The sequence below is a fragment of the Siphateles boraxobius genome, unplaced genomic scaffold (genome assembly GCF_051911475.1).
Source record: "Siphateles boraxobius isolate OS27281-9 unplaced genomic scaffold, OSU_SipBor_1 22, whole genome shotgun sequence".
NCBI lineage: Eukaryota > Metazoa > Chordata > Actinopteri > Cypriniformes > Leuciscidae > Siphateles > Siphateles boraxobius.
Genome location: NW_027508833.1, coordinates 4,928,677 through 4,955,057, shown reverse-complemented (window position 1 = coordinate 4,955,057; position 26,381 = coordinate 4,928,677). Strand labels below are relative to the sequence as shown.

The window sequence follows — 26,381 nt, the reverse complement described above, 5'->3', positions numbered from 1 at the left end:
TTTTCAATAACTCAAATCAATGTCTATTTATTTATTTGTTATAGTTGGCATGAAACTGAAGTTCCTTTAGTCTTTCCTTTCCTATTGTGACGTATATCTTAGGGAAACTGCATCTCGAACAAGACAAAAATGGGGAGAACGGCTTGATCTCTTTGGTTTTGTCAATGTTCTTATGAATATTATTTCAGGGTCATTAGCTTTAATAAGTAACCTTTATGATAACTGGCCCAGATGGTAGCCATTCATATATACTATCTCAATAGGATATTCAAACCTCTGTCAGATAGCAAGGACACAACTATTTCTTACTTACTTCACTATTACACTGTGAAGGCCTAAGGTACCAGCATCAGGCTTTTTGTGTATGCGTGTGGGTGTTAGAACGAGACAATATTGCAACAAAGATAATATTAGAAACAAATGCATATGAGGTCCTTATCTACAAACCTTGCAATGATGACAACGTACTGACAAATAGGGGCACAAACAGTCTACATCCCAGCTGTTGGATGTTTCTATGAACGTCATGATGCACAAGGGAATCTATGGATGACGAACCGCTCCATCTAACCAAATCCTACCACTACCTATGAGAACTTTCTATAGCTCACACTCCAGCTTCTGTACACTTTGTGTACTGCAGCGGGATGTATCAACTTTCAATCTCAGCCAAGTGCACCATCAAATATTCATGCCTGTGCTGCGTAGAGATGCCAGATACACATTTTACTAAGGATTATTTGTTGTGTTTTCTCAGGAATGCATTACAGGCTTTTGATTACTGAACCACTGGAGAGAAAGCAGCAGTCAGAAAATGACTAAGCAACATGTCTACAACCTCTGCAAAAGCACCTTACGATGTAATCACAGCTGTTGGCTAAAATTAAGGGTTTGGCACAATTCCCAACAGCTGTTTTTGTATTGTATCAATGAGGTAAATATGCTTTTGGTTCATATCAGAACTGGAGACAATAGTGCATTGCTGTTAAGACCATTAGTAAGATCCTGAATCATGATGTTTTATAGATTGCTATCATGACTTGTTCAAATTGTCTTATTGTAAAGCTGATAAACATCATAAAACGTCACTGAAACCAATCAGAGATTGCAATCAAATTGTCTATACACTAATGCTAGTCTAGCTCTGCTAACTTGACTAACAACATAAACGTATTATGTAAAAAATATTTTTTTTTATGAATGTTCTATGGAGGTGGCAGAAATGCATGCCTGCATCCAAAAACGTAGGTATCCGACTTGTGTTGCGTTATCAGGCAATGACTTTGTAGGCAGTGTAACGATTACGGTTAATGATCTACAGCAAAACAGAGAGAGCTCTGGTGATAACTAAGCAAATATTTAATTACTACAATAGTCATTTATTGCCAGAAAAGACATCAGAAGTGGAAAACAGTCAAAAACATAAAAAAACTGACCACATTCAGGCGCCATCTTTATTTATTTTTTGCTTAACTGTCACAGAATGGAAAGCACAGGATTGTGGGATATCAAATGAAGCTAATATATATGTGTACATCTATGCTGCCTTCAAAAATCGATCAGATGAAGGTATAAGGAAACAGGAAGTGAAGCTAACATTACTATATTAGATGTCACACAGGCATAATGATGTGTCCTACATTACTGTTAAAATTACTTTAGAAATGTTGTTTTTTTTTTGCACTTGGATAAATCGGTTTGCTCTAACTGTCTTCTTCAAAAGCTGATCAATAACATTTAAAGCAATATAGATGTTGCTTGAATCAAATTCAGATCAAATTGTCCATTTCACACTATACTAGTGCACTCTAGTTTAATTCGACTTATTTGACTATCAATGTAAATATACTAAGTTTATACACTGTTTACATTTTATGTATGTTTTATTGATGTGGCAGAAATTCATATTTTGCATTAAAATGGCAAAATAAGAAGAGATGTTGAATGCACTTTTTTTGGCCACACACTTTAGTGCCTCATTTAGTGTTCAATTGAGTCACAGCGCAACTGAATTCTTTCTAAATTATCTTCTGGGTTTGGACATGAAGGTGAAATTCTAAAATTATTTTACAGTTTTTCATCATACACTTACTTGGACAACATTTCAGTCATATCTGAATCGAAATGAACTTGAAACGATTATCAATGAGTGAGATGCTTTACCAAGCACTTAAATTAAAGGTGCATCTCTGTGCCTGTGATCTTCATGATACCTTACAAATAATAAAATCTACATTAAATTTTATATTAAATGTTCTTTACTGTATTATTGTAGTTGTTACATTATATTGAAGAAATGTGAATAATGTTAAAAAGCATATTAACTTGATGAGACTTTATTGTACTTGGTTTAAAAAATTATTAATATAAACATTAAAAAATAGTATAGTATGCGCCTGTTGATTTATCAATTAATTAGCAAGGTAATGCTGATTCATATCCAGAAATTTAAATTTAAATTTAAATTTTAATCCAGAAACCATGCAAACTTCAAAATTATTTGGAACATGAAAACCAAACACAGAGAGGAGATTTTGCCGGCTCATTTAAGAGATCCACCACCAGTGTTGGGGAAAGTTACTTTTAAAAGTAATGCATTACAATATTGCGTTACTCCCCAAAAAAGTAACTAAGTACGTTACTTAGTTACTTTTTATGGAAAGTAATGCGTTACATTACTTTTGCGTTACTTTTTCTCACCTGCATGGGCTTGTTTGTTTGTTCTTTAATAACAGCTAAAACAATCAATTTTTGCCAATTGTTAAGGCCCTTTCACATCAAAAGTTAAATGAATAAGCCTAAGGCTGAAGGAAATGCATATTTACTACTGTACAGTAGAGAGCGCCGCTCAAACAAACCTTTCAGCTGCTGCTGTTCTTGATTAAATAACAATAGGATACAGGAGAAGGAAGTTCAACACTCTTATTTCTAAACCTAATCTAAAGTCATTTTTGCTTATTAGTATGGTTGAATTAGATCATTGTAGGTCAGCAGCAAAGACATTGGTTAATAAAGTGAGATTAAATACATAAAGTATATTTGTGTAATTTAACATAGTTAATTATAAAACTTTTGCACAAAATTCTGAGATTGCATTTGACTGTTTTTATTCATTTTGAGGAATACTGAATGTTTTTGTGCAAGTGAGATGAGTAAATGCATGCTCAATGCAAATGCACACAACACCTCACTTTATTTCTCTCAACATGGGGACAGGAGAGCTGTCAGTCAATAAATGTGAAAAAGTAACTAGCGTTACTTATTTGAAAAAGTAACTCAGATATTTTGTTGTAAATTGAAAAAGTAATGCGTAACTTTACTAGTTACTTGAAAAAGTAATCTGATTACGTAACTCAAGTTACTTGTAGTAAGTTACCCCCAACACTGTCCACCACACACCACTGTATATACTGTAAGAGCCAGAAGTTTTCACCCATCCAGAGCAACTTGCAGAGCAAAAACCAATTCAAGCAAGGTGCCACTAATATTTCTCCTTTAATGAGACTAGTAAGGTCTAAGAGCTGAAAGAGACATCAGCCAAGAGCAGGTGTTTCAAATGATGATTTATTCATGATCCAATTATGAGATTCAACCAACATTCTGTCATAAGTGCAGTGACATTTCGACTACTATTAATTGCTTTATACAGTCAGTTTGGTAATCATGCGCTGCTGAATATCATTCCAAGATGCTCCATTTAGATGGAAAATCTGAATGGTGCCATAACTGTGTCTTATCCTTGATAGATGGACACTGGCCATTGGTGAAGACAGCAAATGTCAGGCATTTATCACTTAGTGGAAGAACCTTTTTCTTTTTTTTTTTTACAGATTACTTCTTTCCGAAAGTGTGACAAGTTTTTCAAATGCCACTGAGAATCAGAATCTTATTTCAGCTTGATATAAACTGTGATGTTTGCTCTTTTAAAGGTAATACTGTAAATACCAGCATAGTTGTTTCCCAATGTACAGTATGTTGTGTTTTGACAGCTGGTTTGCAGGTTTGTTACTGCTTTTTTCCCTACCTGCCTTTTTTTTTTTTAATCTGGGATGAGATATTTGAAGATTACTAAGAAAAGCAACATACCAGTGTTAGCATTAGCATACATTAGCAGAGCAAACACTTCCCTCTTCACAACAGTGGCAAACCCTAAAATTCTGCCCGAACAGAATCCTTTTTAAGATCCCAGTAACACATAAGCAGTCAAAAACACATAAAATAACAAAACTTTCTACTTTTATTATTCCCCTCCAGGCTCATGCAAAGCATGCTGGGTACTGAAACCCCCATTGACAACAATGTTACTATATGTATGTAAAAAAAAAAAAAAAACCTATTCATGAATTCTTTGCTTAATAAATCCAAAATGTGTGCGTTGTAACATCGTTTTCATAACAATTCACACATAATTCTCATTCTCATTTAGATGATTTAATGCATTAGGATATTTTACATTTGAGGTATTTTTTTAAAAATTAATTGCTTTTAATAACAATGATTATTCTTGTTTTAGTCTTACAGTATGACTTTTTTTATTGAAAATGGAATAAATTAAAGGAGGTGCACAACAAATACTACCATGATGTCTAAATCTAATAAAAGTCTACCTAAAACAAATTTAATGAAATATTTAAATAATTATTAGGCTATATTTAATAACAATGTAATATCAAATCATTTATATAATTAATTCTTTTTAAAATTCTTTTGCAATATTGAATGGGGGAATGTACTTAATTGTCATGAAACAAAAATAAGCTTCATTTAATTTCATTTAAGCAATATATATATATATATATATATATATATGTGTGTGTGTGTGTGTGTGTGTGTGTGTGTGTGTGTGTGTGTGTGTGTGTGTGTGTAGGGGAGGAGTTAGGGTGATTAATACTTATTAATATATAATTAATATATTATTAATTAGTATATATATATATATATATATATATATATATATATATATATATATATATTTTATATATATTTTTTATATATAAATAAAATGAAGTCTATTGTTGTCCCTTGTTTCTTATCGTGTTTGTTGACAGTACCTGCACGTTCATGCCAGGTTCGATATTCACCCTCTAACAGTTAAAGTAATACTTTTTGATTCTCAAAGGGAAGATTAGAGACAACCTTTATAATTGTGAAAGTTATTTTGCATCATCACGGCTTCTTGGCAACAGCGTGGAGAAATCTATCCGCCCCCATCCTATGATTTGTAACGCGCAGCTTTGACTTTTACCCCATTCAATACATTATCCAGACATTAATCTCCCTGCTGTCAGCATGTGCGCACACATACAGCCATTATCAGTGGCAGCGGAGCAACAGAACTTTAAGAAGATAATACTATAGGATCCCACAATAAATGCACAACGTGCGCACTCCCATGGCACAATAAAACAGCGGGGCTCCTGATGTTTACACGAGACGGTAAACAAACAAGCCAAAGAAAACCAATCTAGTGCCATCACAATGCCCATTTAACCTCGAACGGTTCAATTATTTATGTATCACCCCCTCCTCTGTGTTTAGCACCCATGCATTGGTCTCTGCTGCAATAGCGTTTTACATACAATTGCTACAACTGTTAAAAACGCCCACTTTTAAAACCCGTTGAAGTTCAGATTTAATCATGGAATCGTTTGTTAAATGATTTCCTGTACGATATAACTGAGAACAGTTGATCGGAAGCGATGTGAATATAACAATAGTGCGGCTTACCTTTGAAACACCTCCTGTGGTTTATGTCCGGTTAGATGCTTCAGCCTGTCTGCATCAGCACCAGCACACTCGGGGAGCGCCCTTCTTAGGGACCGTCTGTGAAGGGACACTCCACCAACAAACACGAAAACTGAGGGTCGTGCGAACTATAAAGTTTTGACTGTTGTTCTGCGGATCACAGATGTAAGCTTGTAAGCATGGCTCACATCATAGAATGCTAACTTTGTCTTAAGGCATGATTTTGTCTGAATAAAACAAAGGAGAGAACATTAAAGGGATAGTTCACCCAAAAATAAAAAAAATCTGCCATAATTTACTCTTTCTCGTGTTGTTCCAAACCTGTATGAGTTTATTTCTTCTGCTGAACACAAAAGAAGATATTTTGAATAATGTGGGTAACCAAACAGTAGACGACAACCATGCATTGACTTCCATAAACAATACTATTGAATCAAGGATGCCCCCAAAACTGTTGGGTTACAACATTCTTCAAAATATTTTCCTTTTTGTTCAGCAGAACAAATACATTTAGGTTTGGAACAACTTGAGGGTGAGTAAATGATGACAGAATTTTTATTTTTGGGTGAACTGTGTCTTTAAATAAACGTATCTGCTAAAACTTAAACGTTGGTTTGCACTGCCATCTGCTGGACAAAGTAATACGTTCGTGTCGTCCATCCATAATAATGAGTCGACGTGGACATTGTGGGGGAAATAGTATGATTCTGCTGTATACTTATACAATAGGGATATAAAATCACAAAGCAATATAAAAAACAACAACAAATAAACATAAACATACCCATAACATAAGTGTAGCTAAACAGGTTTGTCTGATTTTCTTAACGTTATATCTAGTGAAGCTGGATGATGTTGTACCCACACCAGCAGGCGGCGGTGCTAAACCACTAAGAGACATTGCGAAGAGATGCGTGCTCAGTATTACAGAATGATAAGTGATTTAGTATTTCTGAATGAATTATGTGGTTTATCTCCGAGCACGAGGGTGAGGGATGAGCTCGAGCTCCAGTGCTGCTGATCCATCGGCTCCTCCTCTGGTCTAACCGGCGTCAGGTAACCGAGCAATATCCTCATCCTGCTCAACAATAAGCGTCTGTTACAAATATATATGTGACGGGCCTCATAGTTCCTTCATCTATTCATTACAAACCGGGTCTATAAAACGTTAGTTTGTATTATAATGTAATAGTAGACCTCTAAGAATCATTTCTGTTCGTTGCATCCTTCTCTCACGCATTTAGCTTCATGATCACTAATAAAAATATGCTATATGCCTAAAGCCTATATTTACACCCTTGTAAATGATGGCGAGTTTAGTTCCGTTGATATCGAAACGAAAGGGTTATGTGTCCGTTCTTTGATATAAAAGCTGATGTGTGCATATTTTTTTCCCATGTTAATACTTAGCACAGTTAAATGTGCCGCTTTTAAGCAGTCTGTAGATTTAGGCTATTTATTGCTTCAAAAAAGTGTAAACACTGTGGCTGGCAACATTTCTTATTACAAGTCAAACTTAGCAACATGGGTTCAACCAATGGCGTGAGTTTGGGGCGGGGCTATCTGTTTTACCGACCAATGGAAGACCGGGGTTTTACACGCATCACCTTATAAAATATATAAAAACATATATTTCCAATTATTTATTTTATTTATTTATTGTTAATTATTTGTTTTATTTTCGATTTTTTTTTCCCGGCCACACATGAAGACAAGACAAAGTATTTCAGTTCAGTTCGTTTGGACTCGCTTGATCATTTCTGCTGGCAAAGTATCTTTGTTTATTAACAGCCAGTCAAAAGTATCTATGTATATAGCCTATGTAATATCCATGTAATATCTTTTTTTTTTTTAACTGTTACTGTTTCAAAGTTTACAGTTTCTTTCATAATTACAGGGATGAACTACTGATACCAAATCCAAGATGAAATATGTGATTTTATCATCTTCAATTGACTATTTTGTTTTATTAATTTAACAGGCATGTTGTTCAGGATGGTGAAACTCAGACTACTCAACACGATTGCACCTGCATACTTCTATACGGCAACCGTGGTCACGTTCGCCCTCTACTTCCTACTCTTCACGCCCACTGTATTCCAAAGGCAAGATGTGATGTTAAATCCCACCATGCTGACCCACACTGCCATCTTTCTATTCTTCATGGGGAACGCGCTGGGTAATTACACAATGACTATATGGTACCCATCTGAGAGTGCCAACGAAACAGTTATTCCAGTCTGTTCACCCGACTGCCCGGACAGAATTGACGCACACTACCTCCTGAATGGACGCCACTTCTGTAAAGTGTGTAAGAAAGTGATTCTAAAACGGGACCACCACTGCTTTTTCACAGGAAACTGTATTGGGAATAGAAATATGCGCTACTTTATTATGTTCAGCATCTATACGTCATGCTGCTGTCTCTATTCATTGGTGATTGGGGTGGCGTATCTTACGATGGAGTACTCCATTTCCTTTGAGAACCCACTGACATTCCTCTCTCTTCTGCCACTCTCGACGGGTTACTTCTTCCTTGGTAAGTTTAATGCTGGGTTCAGACTACATGATATTTAATTCACAGTGAAGACTAGCTCGATCCGTTTGATGTTGGGTATCGTGGTGATTTATAAACGACAATGTGTTTTTAGGATGTGTAACCGTCCTACTCGACCGACTCCAATCAGGATTTGACCCGGAGGCTCCGGCATGGGAGGCGGGCGCTAACAAGGCTAACAAGAATCGATTAAGTGTGTTCGACTTGAAGCTGCACTGCGCAGACCGTTCAGTGTATGGCATCAAAGTACAGTGAGAGCGATTCTAAACATACAGAGCCGTCTGCTCTCTAATTGCTCTCATGGTACTTTTATGTCATACACCGATTGGTCTGCACAGAACATCTTCAAGTCGAACACACCTTTAGTTTAATCTTGTATAGTGTGTCATAGTGGACGATAACCGACGACACATCTGCAATGCTTCACGATGTCATGACAGAAATACTTGCATATTTTCATTTTTTCCGATCCTCCACGACGTGTTCTGTAAAGTTGGCCAATAGGAGCACAGAAGGTCTTTTGTACACAGCTTTCAAGCATGGCGAAACGAGAGAGAGAGAGAGAGAGAGAGACGAGGGTATTGGTGCTGCTAGGTGTATTTATGTAATGGAGAAAAGGTTTGTGGAGCTATGGAAACAATACTCCAGCCTTTATGATGTTTCCTCGAGGAACTACCATGACAGAGTGAAAAAATAAATGCTGGCGAACAATAGTGGAGGCACTTCGCAACCCGGTGAACACTGGAATTAACATTAAGCTAACACACCGCTTTAGTAGTTTGTTTACACTCTTGTTTCCGGAAGTCAGTCGCTAGTTCTGCTTTCTCAATGACATCACACACGTCGTTAAAAGATGCCAAGCGATGATTGGTCGGAATCAATGTAGTCTGAGGCCACATCCACACGAAGCCAGAGCTGTCCCTATCCGATGTTTTTTTTTCCTCGTTCTAAAAAAAATTCCGTAAATGGCGGCGTCTCAAGAAATATCTGCGTACACACGAAACCACTGAAACCGACTCAAACCGATGTAGTTTACATGCCAGACCAGTACTAGGCTCTTTAATTCTGACACAGATACACTAAAAACAGAGAAGACTTGCGCATAAACCTTGCGCGCTGTATACATAGACAGTATGGCTGTATACAATAATATTAGGAACAGTAGCTTTTTTTTTTCTTTCTTTTTAACCATGAACTTTATTGAACAATATGAAAAACCATAAATGGCCTGGTACAAAATAGGGATGAGTCACGATATTCGATTAGTTAGCAGACGCATAAAGCTTGTCACAAAGAACCGGCAAATAGCCCAATCATTATGAATGTGTCAAATATAGCAAGGAGACATTTTAATTATTTATTAATAAACTAGTGTTTTCTGTGACGATGCTGACTCGCCACCTTGCAGTATAGGTGAAGGTGCTTATAGAGATAAATGCACACTTCATACGGATTATAAGAAAGTTGTCTGTTTCCTTTCGTTTTGAATTTATTTGTTTAAAAGTGGACATTTCAAGCTTAGATATATTTCTGAGTTTCTGTTCATTTATGAGACAAGCTCCAGTTCACGTGGGATGCAAATTACATCGCGTCGGCGCCTCCATGTCCTGATGGCTACTGTGTGCTTTATTTGCTTCTTGTTTATTAAATCCAGGCAATTGGTTGATGAAACATTGATTAAGATTAAGATACAATTTATACAAAACGAAATTCACTTTAAAGAAAGGCTTTATATAAAACAAAACTTAATGAAGTGGTCAAAATTATGTCTCGATATTGCGCATCTTATGATTAGGCTACTCACGCTGTTCACTTTACATATAAATATCAACATATATGAAATGGAAAAAATAACATATTATTTAAACATAAATATGAAACTAACTTTTCTCTAATGGCTACAACATGTAGGCCTACAGTACAGAGAAATTTTATGTCGGAGCGAACGCCGTGTCACCGGTGAGCATGAGGCAGAGGTGTGTTTTTTGAATAATAATCAAATAATTCCCAGCGATCGTCGAATATTATTTTTGCTTGAAATGCCCATTCCTACAAAACACGAAATGTCTTAATCAGACAAAATACAAGCATCATAGCATAACAAAGAAATATCAACAAATAAAGAAATAAAATATAAATACACAATAAAAGAGGCTCAGTAGCTTCCGAAGCATGAACTCAAGCAAGTAGTCGCAGTTGTTGTTGCTGTTAGTGTTAGCCTACTGATTTAGCATGTCTGACTAGTCGACACGTGGGGTGATGACATCATCGTTTCACAAAATATACGGATTGGCCGTACACACGAAGATGCAAGGGTGTCGTTTTCACATTTATCCACCCTGGGACCCGGTTTCAAAAAATAGTGGTTTCAGTCTCCCAAAATGCCGGATCCGTCTGGACGAAACGCCGATCCGATAAAAAATGTGTAGGCCTACGTATACAGCTAAACGCGTCTCCGTGTGGACAGGGCCTGACATATTTCTTGTCCACACCACGACGCATCGAATCGCATAATTTGACACAGTGACTATCGTAACAGACAAAAATATTGTGTAGTCTGAACATAATTCAGCCTTGCTTGAGGCTTTCTTGATTTCTGTCAAGGACAAGACAAATTATTTTTTTATTTTTTTCAGGTTTGATTTCAGGTCTCCAGTTCTTTCTTGTTGTAATGCTGTACATCTGGCTGGGTATCGGACTAGTGAGCGCCGGCTTCTGTTGTCAACAGCTTCTACTAGTAGCCCGAGGGCAGACCTGGTGTGAGCTGCAAAAAGGGTATTTGTCAGAGAGTCGTGGGACCTGGCGTGCCAACCTGACCGATGTTTTTGGTTCCCGTTGGGCTCTGGGCCTTTTCCTGCCTGTTCAGACTGTTGAGATCGTACCTGGGAATTGGCAGGTCTACCATGATCACAAACATGACTGAAAACCCTATCAGTTTGTTTATCATAATTTGACCTGTGTGGACCAGATATTATGTGTGATAAAGGCTTCAGTTCATATGACTTGTATAAGCCTGTGCAACTGATCTACCTTTTTAGTGGATTTCTGTCATCACCGTGCAAATTAGGATAACATTATGTCACAAAGATGTGGTTACCCCGATATCTATGTCCATCAGCACTGACCTGAAACTTAATTTGAGCCCTAGATCAGGGCGGCAGTGAATAGCAGCGGTAACTTCAGAGAAGGAGGCCAGGATTAAAGGATGGATTTACAAAACAACGCACACTGGGTAATCAGCACACTGTTACACAAGTGGCCTGCTAAATTGTGGGTGACTTTTAGTTCAGTTAGAATTTGAATTTAATTGGCCACGTGCCACAGGAAATGTAATCAATTAATTTGAAATTCTAAAACATTTCAAAACAGGTAATGCATTGTGGGAAATGTTCTTCCACCTGGTCCACGAAAATGTATTAAATATGACAAAATATTAGGGGTGTAACAATATACCGTGTCACAATATATCACAATACAAAAATGGAACAATATGTATTGTGTATAGTTCACCCAAAATTAAAATTTCTGTGCGAGGAAAAAATTCAAGTTTACAGTTTTAGTGTCAGTACTACGTTAAACTACTATATATAATGTTGAATATAATGTATAATAATGCAATGGGGGAATATTTGTGGGTCCTGATAATGCCAAATATCTTATGTTACCAGTAAAAAGTGGCCTACATTATTTTAAATATATCTAGTGTGTGACAGAGTGCAAGAATATTCGTCTAAAATAATTCTGTATTTTCAGCTTCAGAATTATGAATATTTTTATTCTGATTATCACCATTGTCCTGTGCATTGTGTTACCAGCACCAAGTCTAATCCTATTAATTTACACCCACAATTTAATATCAAATTAAGCATTTTAATCAAAAAATTTTTGTTAACCTTTTACCATATGTGTTGGAGTATCGCAATAAAATTGTATTGTGAGCTCAGTATCGATTCATGACATGAGGGTATCGTTACACCCCTACAAAATATAAAAAATAAATACTCAAAATAAACATACCAAGTACACCACCCTTCAAAAGTTACAATGCCTTTATTCAGCAAGGATGCATTAGACTCAAAAGTGACAGTAAATACATATTAAAAATGTTAAAAATAACTTTTTCTTTTGAACTGTATATTCATCAAATATTTGTTAAAAAAAATCTATCATAGTTTCCACAAAAATATTAAGCAGCACAATTATTTTTAACATTTTAAAATTCATTTTAAATTGTAATAATGTTTTACAAAATTAACGTTTAAGGTATTTTAGATCAAATAAATGCAGCCTTTGTCTTCTTTAAAAGATTTCTTTAAAAAAAACTAATATAACTTTTAAACGGTAGTGTACAGTCACTCATAGTCAAAAAAAAATAAAGTAATAAAAAAAAAGGGCCAATCCCAAATATATCCAAACACTTAGCTTACTACCCACAATTTACTGGTAAGAAAATGATCAAGAATTAAGCAAAAGCACTCCTTTAAAGCCATTGCTGTCTCAGAAAAACATCAAAGGCAGAATGATCCTTTTGGCACATTATGGGAAGATCGATTCAGATTTGGCTCTGCTGAGTTATGTGGAATGATGAATCGTGGTAAAAACAAGAGTTGGATGAAGATGCAACAGAGCGGCGTCTTCGTAGATCTGATGAGAAATACACTGAACAAAATTATAAACGCAACTATTGTTTTTGCCCCCATTTTTCACGAGCTGAACTCAAAGATCTAAGACTTTGTCTATGTACACAAAAGGCCTATTTCTCTTAAATATTGTTCACAAATCTGTCTAAATCTGTGTAAAAGGCCACTCTAAAATGTGCAGTTTTACTGTATCGGGGGGAGTCCGAAAACCAGTAAGTGTCTGGTGTGACCACCATTTGCCTCACGCGGTGCAACACATCTCCTTCGCATTGAGTTGATCAGGTTGTTGATTGTGGACAGTGAAATGTTGGTCCACTCCTTTTCAATGGCTGTATGAAGTTGCTGGATATTGGCAGGACCTGGAACGCGCTGTTATATACGCCGATCCAGAGCATCCCAAACATGCTCAATGGGTGACATGTCCGGTGAGTATGCTGGCCATGCAAGAACTGGGATGTTTTCAGCTTCCAGGAATTGTGTACAGATCCTTGCAACATGGGGCCGTGCATTATCATTCTTCAACATGAGGTGATGGTTGTGGATGAATGGCACTGGGACTCAGGATCTCGTCACGGTATCTATGTGCATTCAAAATGCCATCAATAAAAAGCACTAAGGCACACCTGTGCAATAATCATGCTGTCTAATCAGTATCTTGATTTGCCACACCGGTGAGGTGGATGGATTATCTCGGCAAAGGAGAAGTGCTCACTAACACAGATTTAGACAGATTTGTGAACAATATTTGAGAGAAATAGACCTTTTGTGTACAAAGAAAAAGTCTTGGATTCAGCTCATGAAAAATGGGGACAGAAACAAAAGTGTTAAGTTTATAATTTTGTTCAGTGTAAATACATCTCTACAGTAAAGCATGGAGGAAGAGTTGTATTTTTAGCAGCTGGTTCACTGTGAAAAGTCAATTGATGCTTTGAAATATAAGAGAATATTACAGAATATTACTTCCCACAATTGAAAAGTTTTTACAGTTGTATCTAAAGAGGAATGATCAGATGTTATTTTTTAACAAGACAATGCTCCTGCCCACACTGCAGAAGAACAAGTGGCTTAAGAACAAGTCCATCAGGCTCATGTTTTGGCCAGATCCAAGTCCAGATTTGAAACCTATAATGATGGTCTCACATTAAACTTGGGAGATATTTTCAACTACTCATGAACTGTTTGAAGCCATTAACATTGAGTGTAACAACACTGACTCTTCTTTCTGTAAAAAGCCTTCTGCAAGTTTAGTCACATGGCTTAAACATTTAAAGAAAACAAAGGGAAATGCTGTCCTGTACTAAATTACTTTATCTATCTACATTATTTGTGCAATTCTTGCTAATTTCCATACCAGTGATTTGTGGTTAAAATGGTAAAATGTGCATTTTAATTCCATTTCCATTCAAGGTTTGAATTTCTGCATCCTGTTTGCTACCTCAACCTAAATTCAATTCAAACTAATTTGAGATACTGAACTGGAATTAATGTATTCATTTCTGAATTGAGTGCACACTGATTTAGCGGTGTGCGGTATCACCATTTTAGATTGTGAATTATTGAAATGTCTCCACAATCTGCTTTTGTTGGGAAATCGTAGTATCGTGCTACAATTCTAGTCCCTAGCCTTTACAGAAATATTACACACACAAAAAACACCTTAGAATTACAATTTCTTTACATTTTAAAATAAAACAATATGTTATCTGAACAATTACACCTTCTTGAGCCATCAAGTGGCAATATTTAATTTTTTATTAATTCTATAAAATTCCAAGCACATGATAAGTGCTCATCCCCCCAGTCATGTACAGAGGGAAAATGCTTTATTTTGAGGTCAATAACATGTTTTTACACCATTTAAAATACAATAATGTATACATAACTATCTTATATTCAAATTAAATGACCCATCATACCACTGATCAGCTCTACCAAACTTGGATGTCTTTTTCCAGTAATAAACAAACACTGTTAAGTTGTTTTGATTGATACTGTGAAGCAGCTTTGATACAATCTGTATTTTGAAAAGCGCTATATAAATATATTTGACTTGACTTGACTTGACTTGACTACAGTGCACAGTCTATCAGTTGCAGTTCTGTCACCTCCGTCCAAATATTGTGTACAACACAGCGTACATTCACATCAAATGTTAAACACGCAAGGTTAGGGTTACGCTCACATGACAATGTAGTTTTTCACCATCACAAAAGTTTATTATTTGCATGCGTTTTAAATTCATGCCTGTTCTGACAAGCTTTTCTGAGCACATAAATCCAAAGTGCACGCATTCTAAAAGCCTGTCACACAGTGTGGAGTACTGTACTAAGTTTTCTTTCCTGTCTTATTGTGCTTAACCTGTCAAATACATACAAGGTTTACATAAACACAGTTGTTTATATCTTAAGTGAATGTAAACTGTTTGGATGCGTGTCAGTATATTATGATTATGCATGTGTTTCATTATATTGGATCTCTGCATTAGGTCATAAAGTGACAGCAGCCTAATAAACCTTCTGCCGTCTGTCATTAATGTCAATCAAAAAACAAAGAGAAAATCACTCTCTGCTCTTGACTGAATAACTTAAGTAGTTTTAAGAATCAGTGTATATTTAATTCACAGTGAAGTCTATGTAGTGTTTTATTTTTACATTTGTTTAATACATTTTTGAATGCTACTGTTACAGAAAATGCTCCTATTGTAGCTGAAAATAGTAATGCACTATTTATTTGTATATTATATTCAATTCGTCTTTGTTCTTATTTTTAATATTAAAAATAAAATGATAATATAAGATATTGGTTGTATCGCCCACCCATACTTTGGCCTAAATAATAATAATAACAACTTTATTTTTATAAAAGCGCCTTTAAAGCAGCTTCTCAAGGATGAAAAAGCCCTGTACGCAACCGAGTCTGTGAGACTGCCAATAGACCACCTTGTGAGGAGTGTAAATGACGCTTCGGTGTGTATAAAGTTAAAAGCGCAGATAGATACTGAGGGGCCAGACAATGCAGTGCCTTGTATGTGAGTATAAGGATTTTAAAATCAACTCGGAACCTGACCGGGAGCCAGTGCAAAGACTTTAAAATCGGTGTAATATGCTCATTTCTCCTGACTCCAGTCAGGATCCTAGCAGCAGAATTTTGTACACATTGTAGTTTGTTAAGTGTTGTTTTAGGAACCCCAGCAAGAAATGCATTGCCGTTTTCAATGTGGGAAAAACAAAGGTATTAATAAGCCTTTCAGTCACAGAGAGGGATAACATAGAGCGGAGTCTTGCAATGTTTCTGAGATGAAAAAAGGAGTTCTTAACAGTGTACTGCACATGAGACAGACTGGGATCAAATGATGTTTTATCAACAAACTTCGGGAGGAGCACGCTCAGATAATTAACACGAGTGGAGAGCATTCAGCAATTTGGTGGGTGGGGGGGTACTCTGGGTTCGGGCCAAACTCCGAGCTCGGAGCCCTCCCCCCGGACAGCACGCCAGATACGCATTAAACTTTACTCCCTTTAATCGTATGTAAGTGTGAACTCGTGAAATATAACTCCTACGTTTTTTTATTTAGTTTGTGCCTCCAAATCAGAGCCAGCTACGTTTAAAATTAGTAAGCCAGCTTTACAAAGCTGATGAGAGGTGCCAATGAGCAAGACCTCAGTCTTATCACTATTAAGACACAAAAACACTTGGGACATCCATGTTTTTATCTCAGAAATACAATATGTTAAAAAAGGAACATCCTAATTTTTACCAGGCTTAGAGTGAATATAAATCTGATTGTTGTCTGCATAAAAGTGATAATTAAGCCCAAGTGATCTTAGAAGCAATCCGAGTGGAAATATGTAAATGCTAAAAAGTAAGGGGCCCAAAATTGAACCTTGAGGACAAGGCCGATCTCAGACCTGAAACCACTCATACAGAGAAACTGTTGACGATCAGAGAGGTAAGATCTAAACCAGGTTAAAACAGTTTCAGAAACACCAAAGACAGTTTCCAGACGAGTGAGTAAAAGATTGTGATTGACAGTATCAAAAGCGGCACTAAGATCAAGAAGGATAAGAATAGACAGAGAACCAGAATCTGAGGCTATTAACAGATCATTGGTGACCTTGACCAAGGCCGTCTCAGTAAATTTTCGAAAACCTGACTGAAGGGGCTCAAGAAGATTATTTACTGTCAGATGACTTTACCTGCAAAGCCACAACACGTTCTAGGATTTTTGCAAGAAACGGAAGATTTGACATAGGGCGATAATTATTGAAGTTATCCAAATCTGCATCATGCTTCTTAGGAACAGGTGTTACAGCAGCAGTTTTCAATGCTTCTGGTACAGCACCAGTACGCAGAGATTCATTAACAATGCCAAGAACAGCTGGGCACAGTGAGTCAAAACAAGATTTAAACAAGCTTGTAGGTAGGGGATCAAGTAAGCAAGTGGTAACTTTCATACGTGATACCTCTCTAGAGAGCAGCTCAGTAAATTTCAGAAAAGGTAGTAAAGGATGTTCCAGAGAAACTAGACAAGCATAGTGCAGAACATTTGCGCTCCAATTTACAGCAAGCTGCTTTCCAAAAGCACAGGTCATCATTATACCAAGGGGCAGAACGAGTAAAAGAGCCTCTGTGTGACATCAAGGGAGCAAAATAATCTAAATTAGAGGCCAGAACAGTTTTCAACTGTAAAATCTTTTCTTCAAGAGGAGGTGACGGAAGATCAGTAAGAGAGGAAACAACAGAATCAGCAAAATCTGACGGATTAATTGATTTCCATTTACGGAAATTAACAGTGTGTGAAGACATACAAGGAAGAGGCAGTTCCAGATTAAAAAAATATCGCCAGATGATCAGAGAGACCGATATCAACTGAAGACAGCTGTGATACAATTGAATCATTTGCAATCACAAGGTCTAATCTAAATGTATGACCTTTGTTATGCTTTGGGCCACTAATAAACTGTTTAAGATTAAACAGTTCAATAAAAATAGCAAGTCCGCTGCCATCACACAGTTATTTTGGTCAATGTGTATGTTGAAGTACCCTAGAATGAGGATACTCTTAAATTTAAAACACAACATTGACAACAAGTCAGCAAACTCAGACATAAAAGCTTAATTTGCCTTTGGTGGTCAATAGACAGATTGGTTATGATATGTACCACAAAAATTCCCCAACCTTGACCAGTAAGTCGCGGGAGATCATACAGTTCATACCCCTCAGGAGTGATCTGGTTGAAGAGGAGTCCGTCGTTTTGTTTATGCCATGTTTCAGTTAAAAACAATAAGTCCAGTTTTCGCTCTGCGATGATATCCGATAAAAGCAGGGCTTTATTGTTTACTGAGTGTGCATTGAACAACGCAACATTTACGGGGCTCTGGCACACCGCAGAAGGCAACTCCGAGCGAACAAGCAAAGATAAATTACTCAAGACTGCACCAGTATGAGACGCCCTTTTTGCCTGTCGCCAACTCATAGGCACGCAGATGTTGTTAGAGGAAGAAAGGCCATAACTGCGTCCAAAACTCCGAAGTATGTAGACCACCGTGTCTGTCTCAGCAGGCCAGCGTTACGGCAGAGTTCATAAGCATCTTTTTGTAAATGGTAGTTGTGTTTTAAGTTCAGCAACTGGTGTGTGGTGTACCTTAAAGCCATGCTTCGCGAGTCTGGACCGCAACACTCCCAAAGCAGTGAATGTTTAAAGTAAGGCCATGGGTAAACCCCACAGCCATCACAACACGTCCGATCATCTCATAAATGGTCTGTTATTCTTTTCTTTTCTTTTTTTATACCTTGTAAAGCTAAAAAAAATTAATAAGGAAATTAGTTTGGATGCACTGCTCAGTGACTTGCAAAACGGTCTTCAAAACCAACATGAAAAAGTATCGTGATAAGATCGTGGATCGTGATCCTGTCTGAAGAAAAAAATTACTTAGAAAGATGATTAAAAAGTTATTTTATTACAAATCATTTTGAGTTTGGTGCTACATTAAAATTTTATTTACATTTCCCCTAGACAACGGATTAGCACAAAAAAAATTGTGGTGATTTACAGCAAGCAATTTGTGTGTGTATTTTTTGCTGCGTTCCCTTATCCAACACGGTCAAAGTAATTAGTAATAATGGAGGGTCACGCATGTTCTGTAACTGAAACCCTCTTATAAAACAGCAACCCACTATTAAGTTTCATGTCAGTGTTCAAATTATTATAAGTGCCCGCTTGCGAGTGCTTCGCACTCAATCCTGTTTAATGTTTTGAAACATGATCCTCAACATCCTCAGCCCGGCCCGGCCCGACACATTAACTGTAATTATGAGCCCGAGCCCGATTTGAACCCGTCCATTTTTTTAATACGTGGGTCGTTATAACGACTCGGTTACTAACGTAACCTCGGTTCCCTGAGAGGAGGGAACAAGTATTGCGTAAGTAGCTTATGCTATGGGAAAACTCCTTTTCTCGAGAATACTGAAGTCTTTATGTAAAATGCATTGCAGCTGCACAGCTGACAGCAATGAACGAAGGAAGCTCGGTCATTGGCTGCGCTGCGGCAACTTGCCTCGAACCAATGACGGGCGACTCTGAATGCGCGACCAATGAGCGCGCTTCGCGCCCGCGCGCGTCAGAGTCCGTCAAGATGGGTGTGGCCAAGAGCTATTTATTGGGCGCCCTGTCATGAGAGTTCTTTAGGTTAAAACGACTGAAGCGAACTAACCAAGCACAAGCACGGCAGCTTACGCAATACTCGTTCCCTCCTCTCAGGGAACCGAGGTTACGTTAGTAACCGAGTCGTTCCCTTTCGAGAGGTCCCTCCTATTGCGTAAGTAGCTTACGCTATGGGAACACCATGCAAAACGCCGTGCATGCTGAACTTCGCCTTATGATAGCCAGAGGCAGGTGCCTGAGCTGAAAAGCAAAGTTATCATCCAACTAGCCGGCAGAGGCGAGCTTTATATGTGGGAAAAAATACAGAGCGGCTAGAAGGCGCTCAGTGTGACACAAGCACATACATAATCTAGATACGAACTCGTAGTTCAACTAGCATCATGCTGATAGTACATTGGAATGCAATGTCGGGACCTGTAGGTTGTAGAACCTGATAAATGTGGACGGTGAGGCCCAGCCTGCCGCCGCACAAATATCCTCGATCGGTATCTCGCTCAACCATGCCCAGGAAGAAGCCACACTCCTGGTGGAGTGTGCTTTGACTCCCCAGGGGCATTGAAGTCCCTTAGCTTCATAACCCAGTGCTATAGCCTCAACTATCCAGTGAGAGATTCTCTGCTTTGAAACGGCGGAGCGCAGTCTTAAGCGAGAGCTGTTTAAGGTGCACGGTTCGGAGTGGTTCGAACGGGGGCCTCTTAAGAGCGTCTAGGACATTGGCTAGGTCCCAGATCGGCACTGAGGGGGGGCGTGAAGGGTTTATCCTCCTAGCGCCCCTTTGGAAACGAATAATTAGGTCGTTTCTTCCCAATGGACATTCCATTACAGGGTCGTGTGACGCTGTGATGGCCGCCACATATACTTTGAGCGTGGAGGGGGTGCGGCCCGCCTCCAGAAGCCCTTGTAGAAAAGCGAGTATGTTCGTAATCTCGCATGTTTCAGGTTTCAGGCCCTTGGCATTACACCAGTCACTGAACACTTTCCATTTCTGAGCATATAAGCGTCTCGTGGAGGGCGCCCGCGCCTCAGCAATGGTTTTTAGTTCTCCGCTCGTGAGGTTCCTGGGAACCCGTTGAGGGGCCATGCATGAAGGGCCCACAGATCGGGGCGGGGATGAAATATCATCCCGCTGGCCTGACTGAGGAGGTCTGGCCTCAGTGAAATCGGCCGTGGTGCAGATTGCATTTGCATGAGATCTGGAAACCATGTTTGGTTCTTTCAGAAGCACTGCGTTTTGCTCCTCTCTGACCCGAATGATGACCTGTGGCAGCATCGCGATCGGGGGAAAGGCATATAAGGGGCGGCTCGGCCAGCTCTGGGCGAGTGCGTCAGTGCTTTTCGTGAAGAAAAGAGAGCAGTGCGCGTTCTCCTTGGAGGCGAAGAGGTCGATCTCCGCTTTGCCAAAAGTTTTCCATAACCACTGAATCGTCAGCGGGTTGAGAGCCCATTCTCCTGGGAGAATCTTGTCTCTGGATAGCATGTCTGCCCCCTGGTTCAGGGCGCCTGTTACATGCGCTGCTCTCAGCGAGCGCAAGTTGTGCTGGGACCATAAAATGAGTCTCCTGGCCATTGAATGCACGGAGCTCGACCTGAGTCCACCCTGGCGATTTATGTACGACACTACCGTCATGTTGTCCGTTCGGACCAGGACGTGTTCGTTTTTTAGATGTGGAAGCAGGGTGTCTGAGAGCCAAAGCGACCGCTTTCATCTCCAGACAGTTTATGTGTAGGCGCTTTTCCGGGTTTGACCAAAAGCCGGAGACAGGGCTGCCCTCGTAAAGGGCCCCCCAACCTATTTTGGAGGCATCTGTCATTATCATCTTTCTCCTTGTGTTCACACGCAGACTCACGCCTGACTGGTAACAGTCGGCGGCTTTCCAGTGCGTCAGGGCTTTTATACAGCCGTGGTTCGCTCTGATTAAAAGGTGGCCCGAACGCCACGCGTGAGTAGGGACGCGGCTCTTGAGCCAGCGTTGGAGAGAGGCGCATATGCAACAATCCTAGCTGGAGTACGGCCGATGCTGAGGCCATGAGACCGAGCATCCTCTGAAACCGCTTGACGGGGGCACGTGCGCCCGCCCTGAATGATGTTGCAAGGCGCCGGATGGTGAGCGCGCGCTCTGATGAGAGACGCGCTGTCATTTGCATCGAGTCTAGAACTATTCCCAGGAAAGAAATCCTCTGGCTGGGAGATAGTATGCTTTTTGCAAAATTGATTCTTAGACCCAGGCATTCTAAATGGCTGATAATCCAAGATCTGTGTGTTATTAACTGACTCTCTGATTGTGCTAGGACCAGCCAATCGTCGATATAATTCAGCATTTGCACTCCCCTTCGTCTCAAGGGGGAAAGTGCTGCATCCATACGTTTCGTGAATTTACGGGGAGCCAGGGACAGGCCGAACGGAAGTACTGTTTACTGGTAAGACTGTCCCTCGAAAGCGAATCTCAGAAACGGCCTGTGATGAGGCGCTATTGGAATGTGAAAGTAAGCATCTTTCAGATCCACTGAAAGAAACCAATCTCCTGGGCGTACTTGCGCGAGGATATGCTTGGTTGTTAACATTCTGAACGAGCGAATCATTAGTGCTTTGTTCAGGTGTCTGAGATCTAGGATGGGGCGGAGACCGCCATCCTTTTTCGAGACGAGAAAATAGCGGCTGTAAAAACCTTCCGCGCTCATAGAGGGGGGAACAGTTTCCACAGCGCCTTTTCTATTAGTTTGCGCACCTCGGTGCGTAGAACATGTGAACACTCCTTTCTCACTTTCGTCTCGACCACAGTTGTAAAACGTGGTGGTCTGCGAGCGAACTGGAGCGAGTATCCGTGCTTTACTATATCCAATACCCATTTTCGGCATATCTGGAATGTTTTCCTATGCCGCTGCGTGTACAGATATGGGCTGAATACAGGCTAGGGGCGGGCCGCTGTGACGTAGGGACCCGGCCAGCGAATCGCCTGAGCTCGTAGCTCTCAGAGGCGCGCGCTGAGCAGCTGAGTGAATGGGCGCGTGTGTGATTACAACAGCGCGCGCCGTGTCTGTAAAAAAATGGCGCATAGCTTGTGAAGCGTTCTGGGCCTCAGTGAAGCGTTCGGCGAAACCCTTAACCGCCGGTCCAAACAGCCCGCTGGTGGAGATAGGCGCGTCGAGAAATGGCGCCTTATCCGCGTCCTTCATCTCCGTCAGAGTTAACCACAGATGGCGCTCGAGAACAGTCAAATTAGCCATGGCACGGCCAATAGACTGGGCGGTGGCCTTCGTGGCTCGCAGAGCTATATCAGTTGCGCTGCGTAGGTCCCTGAAGGCTTCGGGTTCGGGGCCAGACTCGTCCATAGAGCGGAGAAGTTTGGCTTGGAACACTTGAAGTACCGCCATTGAGTGAAGCGCTGATGCAGCTTGGCCGGCGGCGGCGTAGGCGCGACCGGCGAGAGCAGAAGTAGTGCGGCAGGGCTTCGAGGGGTGGGAAGCTTTGGCTTTCCATCCGGTGGTGGAGGGCGGGCAGAGATGATTGACCACGGCCTCCTCGAGGGGCGGTGTTCCCTTGTAGCCTCTTTCCTTCGCGCCGTCCACAGAGGAGAGCGAAGAAGAAAAAGAAGGCTTTAAGCGCGCAGAGGGGGGGCTTTCCACGACTTGGTGAGTTCGTCGTGAACTTCCGGGAAGAAGGGAGAAGGCCTTTGCCGAGGGGCCTGCAGAAACCACTCATCCAATCGGCTCCGGGTTGGTTCTTCGGGAGAAGACCAATCGAGCCCGAGGTCTTCCACGGCCTTAGAGAGGACACGGATAATCTCGGTATCCATGGTGGAGCCCCCACTCGTGCTAGCTAGCGTCGATGCAGCGTCCGATGCAGCGTCCGATGCAGCGTCCGATGCAGCGTCGATGGACACGATGGACAATCTAAAGAACTCTCATGACGGGGCGCCCAATAAATAGCTCTTGGCCACGCCCATCTTGACGGGCTCTGACGCGCGCGGGCGCGAAGCGCGCTCATTGGTCGCGCATTCAGAGTCACCCCGTCATTGGTTCGTGCAAGTTGCTGCAGCACAGCCAATGACCGAGCTTCCTTCGTTCATTGCTGTCAGCTGTGCAGCTGCAATGCGTTTTACATAAAGACTTCAGTATTCTCGAGAAAAGGAGTTTTCCCATAGCGTAGGGAACTGACGTTCTCAACTACTTTCTATGTTACTCCCGCCCGCAACATTTTTGTCCCGCTCCCGCACGCAAATAGACTTTTTATGTAGGCTACCTCCAAATACTTTCGCCTGACGTGTCACCACCATACACATCAACATAAATGCTCCTGATAAATTATTTGTTATTAAAGCATTAACACACAAACCACTGTTATAGCATAAAAACAAGCGGGCTACTGCGTGCATGGTTTGGCATGACTGAATGCGCGCAAAGTGCGGTTCCTTAATAATTCCTAAAAAGCTGACATCAGTTCATCGCAATCTGACAATCTCACACATCTCTGTTATCAATGAAGCTGACTGCACGATTAATCTTTCATAATATATATATATACTTTGTTTGTTATAATTAGAGGATTTGCCAGCATACAGAATCCAGCACTGAACAAAAAGTCAGTTTTGAGCGATGAGGGGATTCTATATTAAATGCATTTGATTGGTCATTGCGTTCAAGAAATCAACACAATATGTCTGTGATTGGCTACATCGCTCAACGCTGCAAACATGTTATAAAAGAAACTCTGGCCTGTAAATCGTTTCTATTTTGTTTTAGTTGTTCTTGTTGCTTTTCTGCAACATATGAATAAAAATGTATTCGTTTTTATGTTTTATTCACAGATATTTCTAGTTTCCGGGAGTCCCGCGAATCGTTTTATTCTCCCGTACCTGCACACTGTTGTTTTGTTTCCGGTCTAGCTATCCGGTGTGATGTTGTAGTTTTTCTAACGTTACTAGTTGTTGCAACAGCATGTGAAAAAAACTACAAAGTTTGCTAGGCCAAAAAGAGCGATGAAACATACGATGAAAAGAACAGTTGAAATAATCTGTGGCCCAGGATTTCGAGCAGGTCTGAACAATGGTTTAGGTGGTGAAATATCTGGCTCATCTGATGTATTCCATCTATATTCAGTGCCAGATAAAACAGATTGGATCGGTCTTCCACGCCCTCTGTCTGTCCCTCTCTTGATGCTTCTACCTCTTCCTCTCTCACTTCTTCCTCTTCCTCTCTCACTTCTTCCTCTTCCTCTCTCACTTCTTCCTCCTCCTCTCTCACTTCTTACTCTTCCTCTCTCACTTCTTCCTCTTCCTCTCTCACTTCTTCCTCTCTCACTTTTTCTTCCTCTTTCACCTCTATTTTCACTGCTTCGCTCTCCATTTCTTCTTCTGTCACTGCTTCTCGATCTTACTCTTCTTTCACTATTTATCTCTCTTTCTCTTCTTCTTTCAATGCTTCTCTCTTTCTCCTCCTCTCTCACTTCTTCCTCTTCCTCTCTCTCTTCTTCCTCTCTCACTTTTTCTTCCTCTTCCTCTTATTTCACTGCTTCTCTCTCCGTTTTTTCTGCTCTCACTGCTTCTGTCTCTTACTCTTCTTTCACTACTTATCTCTCTTTCTCTTCTTCTTTCAATGCTTCTCTCTCTTTCTCCTCCTGTCTCACTGCTTCTGTCTCGTCCTTTCCCTGTTTCACTGCTTCTCCGTCTGGTTCTGGCTCTCCCTCTCCCTCCGAAATTACTAGGAGCAGCTGAAGTAAGTGATTCCGATGATGATGATGGTTGGCATGTTTGTTCAGCAGTCCAGTCCTGATCAGAAGTATCGTCTTGACACCTATTATAATATGCAATAATATGCATATATAAACATAATACATATTGGCATATAAAAAAATTAAAAACTATAGCAGTGCATTTCAAGAGGATAAATATAATACACATCAAATTTATATGCACATTTGTATGTTCCATAACATACATTAGTAATGACTGTAAATGAAATTGTATAAACTAAGCAAAAAAACTAAATATAATACATAATTACACATGTCAAATTTACACACTGCTCTCTAACATACTGCATATTAGTAAAGATGGTATAAATTTAAGGTCTGGGTAAACAAACAATCAGTTCTCATAATCAATGTGTTCTCTGTGGATGCAGCAAAAATTGGGTTGCTCCCGGTCACCAGTGGTGAGAATTTACCAACAGTGGTCCGAGGAGGAACAAACCACAAACTGGTGACAGGGTGTTGGGCGCAAAGGTCTCATCTATGCATGAGGGTTACAAAGGCTATCTGTGTAGTCCAAGCCAACAAAAGGTCTACTGTGGCACAAGTCACAAAATTGTAATGATGACAATGGGAGGAATATGTCACAACACCCAGTGCATTAAACTCTGCTGCGTAGCCACAGATCAAACAGAGTGCGTATGAAGACCCCTGTCCACCATCGAAAGCACCTCCAATGGGTACGCAAGCGTCGGAACTGGACCTTGGAGCAATGGAAGAAGGTTGTCCCGTTTTCTTTTACATCAAGTGGACAGCCGTGTCCAGGTGCGCTGTTTGGGAAGTGGGAAGTGCTGGCACCAGGATGCACTGTGGGACGATGACAAGCCAGTGGAGGGATTGTGATGCTCTGGGCAATGTTGAATGATAAAAAAACCTTCCAAAGACAGTAATGCATGGTTAAATGTGTTCGTCAGGAGTTTGTTAGATATGCAATGTTGAGAAAACACTTATTAAGTGAAATGATTTCTATACATCCAGTGATCAAATGCTGTGGTGGTCTCAGTTTTTAGTGACAGGCCTAAATCTGA

At 40.0% G+C, this 26,381-nt stretch overlaps 2 protein-coding genes across 2 annotated transcripts in view; one reads left to right on the top strand and one right to left on the bottom strand.

Annotated features, from left to right (window-relative positions):
* Positions 1 to 5,921, bottom strand: part of tmem63c (transmembrane protein 63C) — a 59,861-nt gene extending 53,940 nt beyond the window's left edge. The window contains exon 1 of the mRNA XM_077238464.1: positions 5,728 to 5,921. The gene's annotated coding sequence lies outside the window, so the exon portion shown is untranslated. The remainder of the gene's footprint in view (positions 1 to 5,727) is intronic.
* Positions 5,922 to 6,649: 728 nt separating this feature from the next.
* zdhhc22 (zDHHC palmitoyltransferase 22) lies at positions 6,650 to 15,454 on the top strand. The gene is made up of 3 exons (XM_077238163.1): positions 6,650 to 6,801; positions 7,727 to 8,284; positions 10,939 to 15,454. Exons 2-3 carry the CDS (start codon positions 7,729 to 7,731, stop codon positions 11,223 to 11,225), a joined length of 843 nt encoding a protein of 280 aa, XP_077094278.1. The 5' UTR covers positions 6,650 to 6,801; positions 7,727 to 7,728; the 3' UTR covers positions 11,226 to 15,454.
* The last annotated feature ends 10,927 nt before the right edge of the window (positions 15,455 to 26,381 follow it).